The sequence below is a fragment of the Phascolarctos cinereus genome, unplaced genomic scaffold (genome assembly GCF_003287225.1).
Source record: "Phascolarctos cinereus isolate Bilbo 61053 unplaced genomic scaffold, phaCin_HiC Scaffold_725;HRSCAF=1366, whole genome shotgun sequence".
NCBI lineage: Eukaryota > Metazoa > Chordata > Mammalia > Diprotodontia > Phascolarctidae > Phascolarctos > Phascolarctos cinereus.
Window position 1 is genome coordinate 1,831,631 of NW_027556097.1, and position 10,905 is coordinate 1,842,535.

Genomic DNA, 10,905 nt, shown 5'->3' on the forward strand with positions numbered 1-10,905 from the left:
TTCTAGGCCCGTTAGAATCAAATGAAATAATATACAAAATATACAAAAATAATTTTGTAAATCTTGAAGTGATATGTAAATGCTAGCTAATATTTAGGAGAAGGATGGCTTTCCATGCAGTTATTATTACAAGAAAATTACAACTGAAATTTTGACTCCAGAAAATTATCATATTTTTCTATCTCCCAAGATCAATATTTTCAGTAGACCTTCGCCAAGTCACTAGTAACTTAACGATATCAAAACATACTGAAACTCTCCATTTTTTCCCCTAGAATTTTAATGGTATGCTGACACTTCTCTATTTTCCTCTCTTTTTAGATCTGACAGAGTTAAAACTAAGTCATGCTCTAAATCAATTACAGGCTGAGTGAGACAGAAGACAGTAAAATTTCATGCTGATACGTTGTAAGCAGAAAGTAGCAGACTGAACTTCATTGTGGACAGATGTAAGGTAATACAAGTAATGAAAAAGAATCCTAATTATTGTACTCAGAATATGGCAGATTGCATAGGCAGTTCTTTGAAAATTTTGGTCTAAATGTGATGAGAAAACTGAAAAGGACCACCGAATAAACATCATCAGGGTTTTGGAAGCAAAACAAACAGACCATTCTACTTCATTATAAAGCAGGAATCTTTGCTCTTGAAATTCTCCAGGAAGTCATCATGATGACTCTCCAAAAGAGACAGAACAGAGAAAAGGAAAGCCCAGAAAAGGACAATTAAAATGATCAAAATAATGGAGGATCCTCTGGACAATAATACACTAAAAATAGGAGACAAACCTAAGAGGGTAAACAATATTAAAAATTAATACAAATAATAGAGGATAAAGAGAGACAACATGATGCAGTGGAGAGAGACACTGAACTTGGGTTCAAGTCTCACCTCTGACACATACTTTCTATGTGACCCTGAACAAATCACTTTACTTCTCAATGAGTCTAAAACTATAATTTTCAGAGAAGGTGCCAATCTGCATTGGAAAAGGATTTTTTCCATATGCGCAGTTGTGTACACAAATGAAACAATATATCCAGTTGCTATCCTTTAATAAAGGATATCAATAATGTAAGTGGAAACATTGTCACCGAAATCTGTAAAGCTAGTATTATAGTACACTTCTAAAGCTTTAAAAAGGAACTTTTGGGACAAGCAAAAGAAGATCATCATACTACAATGGGTAGTAATCTTATTGAATCCATTACTCAAGTATGAGAGCATGAATAAATTCAAGAATGATTTGGAAAAATTCAATATGATAGAAACATTAAAATTTTAAGGGAATCCAAAGCTTTGTGGTGAGCCTCCCTAGGCTATTGAAATGAGTATCAATCCCTGGCAAAGAGGCATTTTGATAACATTTGTCTTTGATAACATTGTCTGAGACTGAACAGTGAAATGGATAGAACATGGATCCACCAGTGCTGATTCTTGTGGAACTGCCAAGCTCAATACATTGAAAGGCATGTGATTTTGGAATAGATGTACCATTGGTTATAGTAATTTTTAACTAAAGGAAAATATTGGCAAATGAGACTTACTTTTAAAAAATATCCATTATGTAGGAGGCAATCAACTGTTAGCATTTTAGTTGTTTGAAAATACAAAGCCAAATCACTGATCCTTGGTAGTAGACTAGGCTTGCATAAATCCTTGAAAAAGAACCTTTTGAAGACAGCATAGATTCTTAAACCATGCAAAAAGAGTCCAGGCCCACCAAATTTGGTATTTTCTCTCTGGTACCCAAAAAAATTTCAGAAACTATGACCATAAAAGCTCAGAGAAATTAATATTGTCTTGAAAGTGAACAATACAGTCCATCTCTTGGCTTCAGGCATTTGCTTTGGCTGTCCCCCATGCCTGGAATGCTCTCTGTCCTTAACTCTGCATACTGATTTCCTTGGCTTCAAGTCTCAACTAAACTCCCATCTTTAACGGGAGTCTTTTGCAAACCCTTTTAATTCTGATGCCTTCCTTCTTTAGATTATTTCCTATTCATCCTCTATATAGTTTGTTTGTATATATTTGTTTGCATATCCTCTCCCCCATTGTGAGCTTCTTGAGGGCATGGACTGTCTTTTGGCACTTTTTGTATCCCTAGTACTTAGCACAGTGCCTGACATTTAATGAATGTTGATTGATTGAGGGGGCTATCCTTTTGAGTTGATAATACAACACTGAAAGAAAGTAGACTTGTTTGTGATTTAATCTCTGCTGAAGGAAGTTAATAGAAAGAAGTAGGTATATTTTGAGTTGCATTCTAATGTATATCCAAAAAATCCTTGTTTTCAGGAGACTGAGATGGCTGAGAATATCACTTTGACAACTGAGTTTATCCTCACTGGATTTACAAGGCACCAAGAACTGCAGATTCTTCTATTCATACTTTTCCTTATAATCTACCTGATAACCATAATAGGCAACATTGGACTGATGATATTAATTTCAATTGAACCCCGACTCCACTCACCTATGTATTTGTTTCTTGGTAACTTGGCATTTATGGATGCTTTTAGCTCATGTGCTGTTACTCCTAAGATGTTAAGGAACTTCTTTTCTAAGGATAGAATGATTTCCCTTCATCAATGTATGGCACAATTTTATTTTCTTTGCTTTTCTGAAACTTCGGACTGTTTTCTCCTGGCAGCCATGGCATATGACCGCTATGTGGCGATATGTAATCCACTTCATTATCCTATCATTATGTCAAAGAAACTCTGCATTCAGATGATCACTGGATCACTCATAGCTGGCAATCTACATTCCATGATTCATGTTGGCTTTCTATTCAGATTAACTTTCTGTAAATCGCGCCAAATCAATCATTTTTTTTGTGATGTTCTTCCTTTATACCGACTCTCTTGTACAGACCCTTATATTAATGAATTGATGATATTCATCTTCTCAGGCTCAATTCAAGTCTTCACTATAGGTGTTGTCTTACTGTCTTATCTTTACATCCTTTTTACTATCTTTAAGATGAAATCAAAGGAGGGACAAGGCAAAGCCTTTTCCACTTGTGCATCCCATTTTATATCTGTCTTAATATTCTATGGTTCTCTTCTCATCATGTATATTCGACCAGGTGCAGTTAATGAAGGAGCTATAGACATATCCGTTGCTATTTTTTATACAATAATAATTCCCTTTTTAAACCCTTTTATTTATAGCCTGAGAAACAAGGAAGTAGTCAATGTCCCGAGAAAAATTATGGAGAAAAAAATCTCAGGGGTGTTTGCAACAAAATTTGTACATTGAGGTTCCTGGGTTTGAATGTGGTTAAGCTTGACCAAGTCTGTTAGAAAAGTATAAAGTCTAATTGAGAAATTAATTAATGAATACAGAAATTGGGAACTAGGGGACTATTATTATTTTAATTTCAAGTTCATAAAACAAGATTATTTTCAGAATGGATTGTGTCAGAGAGTTAGTCATCACAAAATTCAAGAAGTCAACATACCACCAGAGGTAAATGTGGAAAAGAAGAATCTATTGAACATTATCCATAATACCACTATACCACTTCAGTAGGAAGTATAAAGGAAGATGTGTCAGCATTGGGGAATAGTAGCTGATTGTGTACAAAGTCTTTCTCTTTCTTTGTGTTTTCATTTCAAGTCCCTAGAGTATAAGATGTATGATAGGAATATAAAATAAATGATTACTAGAAAAATGCAACCAGATTAAGTAAAACACACAAACAAAACCCCCCCAAACAAACACACTCCCCTCCAAAACTTCTCAAAAATAGCCTTAACATTCAATGAATTCAACATGCTCACTCCTTGCTTAGAGAAGGCTCTTTTGCAGCACTGTTTGATTCTGAACTTGAAGTTTTCTGAAATGATTGCTTTGGAAAGTGGATTTATACAGAAAGCACTTATTACTTCATGAAAGTCGTGCCAAACCTTGTTGTTCTATAGTGGCAGTTGCCACACAAATATCATTAAACCATTATTAGCAAATTAATCTGTAGTGACAATTCATCACGCTTGCTTAAATGATACTGTTTGTATTGAAAATGTTATTTCTTCATACATTTTTACATGAACTAAGTGAATTGCTAATGAAGTAAGATAAAGCTATTCTTGAATTAGTCAAAAAGTTAAAGAAATATTTTCCCCAAATGGTGTTATCTGTCCACTTGATGAATAAAAAAGTAAAACTGTGTAACCTCTTTGAATCCAGGCTAAATTATTTTATTTATGGACTTATTGACAGCTTAAGATACTAACTTCATATTAAAACTTCATTTACAGCAGTAGCTATAAATTTGTAGTAATTACCTCAGAAGCTTCGATCCAACAAATATTCCTGTTTTACTACTGTTCCTACTGCTGCAGGGAATGCAAAAAATACCCTAAAGACATAGTTTCTGCCCTGAAATGACTACCAGTCAAAATGTCACAGCAAGGGAAATGCGAACAAAAAAGAGAACAGAGCTAAACAGTATACAGTATGATGAAATGCTAGATTGTGTGGTTCAGACATTTTATAGGAATTCAAAGGAGAAAGAAATCCATGAGTGCAAGTGTAATTACGGGGGACGTTATAAAAGGGATTGACTCAGGTCTTGAAAAATGAGTAGGATTTGGATAGGGACGACTGAAGGAAGTATTTCAAGCAAGGATAACAGACTAAGCAAAGGAATGAGAAACAGTTGTGAACAAGCTTTGTGAGCACACTGAGGAGAAGCTTGATTGGAGTAGAGGTATGTGCTGGGGAGCAATGAGTTTGGTTAAGTAAGGTAGGCCAGTTAATTGAGGACCCTGATTGCTTGGCTGAGGAACTTAGACTTTATCCTATAGATGGCAGGGAGCTACTGAAGTTTATTGAGTAGTGCTGTACAATGGGAAAGCAACAACAACAATAAAAATAATGTTTTAGAAAAGTTAATTTGGTGGCAGAGTAGATGATGCTCTAAAGCGATGGATTCCAGTGTAGATGCTTTTGTAGTAATCTTGTCATGAGATAGTGAGAACTAGGACAAGATAGTGTGATAGAAGAATATGGGACTGCTTTTGGAAGAAAAATGGACAACAAATGCTGTCTAATCTGATACAGGGAATAGTGGCATTGAAAAAAATGAGATTCTTTAGAAGAAAGTTTTCTTTTTCTGAGAAGCTGATTTCATTCATACATCCACTCAGTTTAAGACATATTTATTTTTTAGTGACAGTATTCCAGGGGAAAATGTTCAATTGACATTTGGAGATTAGAGTCTGGAACTTGAGTGAGAAGTTGGAATTTGCAATGACAATGGGTAAGTAAGTCACTCAATTGAAAGTCTCAGTTGCACTAAGAAAAATGAGTAAGTTCTGCAAAGGAGAAAGGAGAGAGCCAGGAACAGAAAGCAATAAACTGTGGCCTCAGAAATGGCCACAGTCAGAGAACAGGAGAATAAATAAGAGTCACTGAAGGGGATTGTTTGTTACAGTCCAAAGACGACTGAAACAGGAGATAATAATCCTAGGTTTTCATTCTACTTTAGCCATTAATAAACTATGTGACCTTGGGAATGTAATCTTAACTCTACTTTCTTCATTAACTAAAGAAAAATAGAGTTGACCATAAAACAGTTAAAATTCCTTTAAGCTTTAATATTCTATGTTCTAGTTGTTGCACAGAAATGAATGGTGAGAAAATGGAGCAGCAGAGAGAGAATTTTTGTTTCAATATATTTGGAAGTGAAAAGAAGAGGAAAAAATGCAATAAGATTAAGCAGCAAGGTCAAACAAAGGATTTTTATTCAAAATAAGGAAGGTAACTGAATATCTGAAGTTCAAGATGGATGGTGGGAATGGATCAATGTACAAACATTTCTTAAGTTTCTATCATGTTCTATCATGTTATAAGGATACATGGATGTATCCTAATGAGAGTACACACACACATCATATATTCACATATAAATACACACATGTATACATGTGCACGTATAATATACATACATACACACGTACATATATGTACATACAATGTTGTGTATGCATGTGTTATATATACACATATTATATGTATACTGCTGTGCATGCTATGGCTTTTTGGAGCCACAGGTGAGAGCTGGGTGACAGGTAGACACCAAAGATAAATGAACAGCCCTGAAAAGCACTTGGCAAGTCCTTGCACTAGAGGTACTAGTCCTCCTGGCCATACCCTGGTAAAACCATATGGGCAAACTGGCTGAAGCAGGTGGAGGGTAAGCCACAGGCCTCAAACCCATCAGATTGTTAAGGGGAATGTCTGACCCAAGCTTGTGGACACTTCCCCTGGCACAATGGGAACAATGTGTAGATGAGAACAATTTGTTCCAATGGCCATGAAGACGGCTGAAGTAGGTGCTGTGGAGTGCCTACAGCTTGGTCAGACATCAAAGATGCTAAGGTCATCCACTGCATCCAAGGTTATTACCAGTTACCTTTTGTTTTGCCACTGGACTTTGATGACTCAGGAAGATAGAGTGAGGCTGATGACTTCGCCTCACTTAAATCCAATTCGTACATAAGTCAAGACATTACTCATGTCCTCTTCAAAAATGAAGGAAGAATAACATGTGTATACATGTATATTTATGTGTGTATATATGTTGCCCAGAAACATTTTTATTATACACACATACTGTACGTGCGCACCCACACATATATATGTTTACATATATTTATAAACATACATAGACATACATTTGCATATCTAAAACCATACCTATGTTTTCATCAGGGTATGGAACTCCTGGATGGGGAAACTCCTTCTACTAATGCATCTTGGTACCTTCTCTTCAACTTATAGTTTGAAAGCATTGCCTAAGAAGTTATTTGCCAAAGGTCATATAGCCAATATGTATCAGAGGCAGAACTTGAATTCAGGTCTTCCTAATTCCAAGATTGGCTCTTTATCCACTGGGTCACACTGCCTCTCCAAATAAATATATACAGAACAAATACAAAATTAATGCAAGATAGTTTAAGAGAGCACCATCTGCTGGTGGGATCAGGAAGGACTTCATATAGAAAGTGAATTGACCATCTGACTCCCTTATTTGACCAACTCCAGTGACTTCCTGTTGCCTTTAGGATAACATATTAACTCCCCTATTTAGCTTTTAAGGCCGTGCACAACCTGAGTCCAATCTACCTTTTCAGCCTTGTTGGGACATTATTTCTCCTCTTGCAGGCTACAATCAAACTGACCATCTCTTTGGTCTTCACCCATTACACTCTACTTTGTTCCATGCTTTTGCACTGGCTGTTCTTCATCCCTAAAATACCCTCCCTCCTAACCTCCACTTCATCAAGTCTTACTCTTACTTTCAGATGCAACTCAGACACTATCTTTTGCATAAAATCTTTCCTGATCCCCCTAACTGCTGTACCCTCCCTCTCAAACTGCCTTCTTTAGCTACTTTTATATATTTGTATTTATTAACTTTATACTGTATATGTGTTTATATTTTCCTGTTGTCTCCCCCATTAGAATGCAAGCTCATTTTGAGTGGTTTGTTCATTCTTTGTACTTGCAGGTTTTCCTCACTCTTCCTCAGTCCCCAGCACCTAGTGCCAGACACACAGTAGGTGTAATAATTGTTGATTGATTGGAGGTAGCACTTGAAATGAGTTTTGAAGGAAAATAATGTGAGAGTCAGGAGGTAGAGTATTCCAGTCAAGGAATACTTGCAATGGCACAGAGATGAGAAATGTTTTCTTGCATATTAGGAACCTCAAGGAGGTCAAAATTAAACATCTTGGAGAGGGAAAAGATAAATAAGAGGGATGTGTCCTTTAGGATTCAGAACAGGATCAGATTACACAGCACAAAGTGGTTGGCAAACTATGGTCCAGGGACCAAGTCCAGCCTACTGCCTGGTTTGTACTGCCCACAAGCAAAGGATAATTCATGGGCTATAAAAAAATAGAGGATGACGGGCTGAATTTGGTTCCTGGGTCATAGTTTGCCAACCTCAGCTTTAGATGACTGCCAGATGGGGGTGAATTTGCTTACGAGATTTATTATATGCCACATTAAAATTCATGCCTAGAGACTGTAACTAAGGCAGTTCTTTTAAATTCATTTCTATTTACAGACACTTGCTGTTTTAGATAGTGAGGGGGTGGCACAGTGCTTTCTGCATGGTAGATGCTCACTAAACATGATGGATGAATGAAAGACAAATGTCCTAATGAGGACAATACTCAGCATTTGTAAGTTTAGACAAAAAGGTAAAAGCTAGATATATTACAGAAAAAAGACAACTAGTTATCCTTAGGATATACTTAACCTGATTCTTCCTAGAAGCCATTTCTCTCCTCTTTCTCACCCAAATCCCAGTACCTACTTAGTGGACATGACTAAAGACTAATGAGACAATATTTGGGTTAGGGTAGGGAAGATTTATGAGATGTCTCCTCATTCTCGAGGGTTAACCTGTACAAATTCTGATTCTCTTGAGTTAGATACAAACAGAGGGGATGACATTTTGCAGAGGGAGTAAGCAGTGGAATGTAATGGAAGGTAGGTCATAATTGGAGGATGAGAGTAGAGCTTGCTCAAATCTGTTCTGTTTCTTTGTATTCCCATCTCAAGTCTTGAGAGTATTAGATCAGTTATGGTGATGCTAAATAAAGTTTGCTAAAACAAAATGTAATTAGTTCCATCAAAGACGGCAGCATGAAAGTCTTAGTGAAACCTAGCTTTCTCTAAAGGGGTTTTTAGCCTGTGGACCATTAATTTACTTTTTTTAACTTGATAATTGCATTTCAATAAAATCAGTTTCCTTTGTATTTCTATATATTTTGTTTTATGCATTTAGAAATATTATTCTTTGAAGAGGCCTATAGGCTTCACTAGACTGTCAAAAAGTTAAGAATTCCTGTTCTAGGACATTTATAAGCAATGGGAAATAGTGTAAAAGGAATCAGAGAAGCAATAAACAGGGTAAATGAACTAAAAGGAGATAATGCTTACTGAAAGAGAGAGAGAGAGAGAGAGAGAGAGAGAGAGAGAGAGAGAGAGAGAGAGAGAGAGAGAGAGAAACAGATAGGGAACTAGATACACAGAGACTCAAATACAGACAGAGAGAAAGAGACAGACAGACACAGAAAGACAGAGTTAGGGAAACAGAGAGACAGAGAAAGAGATAGAGAAACAGAGAAAGAGATAGATACAGAGAGAGACAAAGACACAGGGAAACAGAGATAGAAACTGAAAGAAACAAAGTGACAGAGACACAAAGAGAAACAGAGAAAAACAGACATAAACACAGAGAGACAGACAAACAGACATAGAGGCAGACAGACACAGAGAAAGTGAGGGGGACAGAGATTGAAGGAGAGATGAAGAAATATTGAGTGAGAGAGATAGAAACTGAGGGAAGAGAGAGACAGAGAGACAGAGAGAGAGACAGAGAGAGAAGGGTGGAAACACAAACACATATACACAATAACAGATCAGTATTCAAGTTGCCTCATTTTTTTCCTTCTGTATCCCCATCCCCACTGTGGGAGGCGGCAGAGCACAGATAACAAGATTCCTGTTGAACCTTTTGATCCATGGTTTCTCTAACCTGGATGGTGGAGGGACTCTCCAGTCATCCTGATTTATATCTTGCCACTGGATCCAGATGGCTCTGGAGGGAAAAATGAGGCTGGTGACATTGCACAGCCCTCCCTCATTTAAATCCAACTCACTCGCTCTTCATGACATCAACTTCTTGATGCCGTGTTCCTCTTTGAGAACAAAGGACAATAACAACAACCTGGATAGGAGAACAGCCCCACTGGCTCAGTATTTATAGATGGGAAAGAAAACAACATAGTGTCTTCCAGTTACGGCATTCTTAGGATTAGGTGGAGGTGATGGTGGTAGAGGATAGGAGATGTATATACACTATAGGATATGATCCTTGCTCAATTAGAACTGCAGAAAGGTACACAGCATACAGACTAGTATCCCAAACCTATTAGTACTCTTGACCAAACTTGCTGGAAGGGACAGGGCTAAGACTAATTGTCAGCCAAGTCTGCTTACATACTCCAAGGTAAGGATTGAGAATTCAATGTGACCACATAGGGACCTCTCGTCTTACAATGGGATCTGCACTGAGGGAACAGAAAATGTGACAATGACTTAAACAGTTGTAGAGTAAAGAGAGTATAGAAAGTGTCAAAATATTATGGAGATACCCAGTTTTCCAGGGCTAAGGCCCAGCAAGCAAGATGTGCCCTGATCTTGTCATAATAATAATCTTTTGCACTCTAAAATGATATTACCCTCTGGCAAAATGTATTGCTTAGACCAGGACCAGATGTGCACTGAGGGATTTAGCTCCCCCTATTTCCCAGGGCTATCTATCACATATTCACAATCCCTGTTCCTTGTCACTGACAGGTGTTGCACTCCTGTTCCCATCACAGAACTCTGGTTCTGTGCACCATAGAGTTATGACCCCCAAGACTTGGGACAATATTCTTCCCACAGTACCCATGGGAACAGTAACTCAAGACCTAAAAATGATTATGTCATAGTCCAGCCCATTTATGTATATAAGCATTGTCTATTACCCAACTCCAAAATATGACACCCATGCCTATTAAAAACACTAAAGAGCATAGGAATCAATGTAGCCCCCCTTAAAATGATAGGAAGCATCTGTCTAAGACCATCAGCAAGCATTATAGGCAATGCAGATAAACTTGAAGCATTTCCAATAAGATGAGGGGTGAAACAAAGAATGTCCATTATCACCCCTGTTATTCAATATTGTGCTAGAAATGGTAGCTGTAGCAATTAGGGAAGCATAAAACTGGGAAAGAATTTTTACAACCAGTGTCTCTGATAGAGGTTTCATTTCTAAAATAAATAGAGAACTACATCACATTTATAAGAATTCAAATCATTCCCCAATTG

At 37.1% G+C, this 10,905-nt stretch overlaps 1 protein-coding gene across 1 annotated transcript; it reads left to right on the forward strand.

The window, feature by feature from the left end:
* Nucleotides 1-270: 270 nt before the first annotated feature.
* LOC110202011 (olfactory receptor 5K1-like) lies at nt 271-4,120 on the forward strand. The gene is made up of 2 exons (XM_078156831.1): nt 271-796; nt 2,299-4,120. The coding sequence occupies exons 1-2, from the start codon at nt 731-733 to the stop codon at nt 3,262-3,264; spliced, it is 1,032 nt and encodes a 343-aa protein (XP_078012957.1). The 5' UTR covers nt 271-730; the 3' UTR covers nt 3,265-4,120.
* Nucleotides 4,121-10,905: the final 6,785 nt, after the last annotated feature.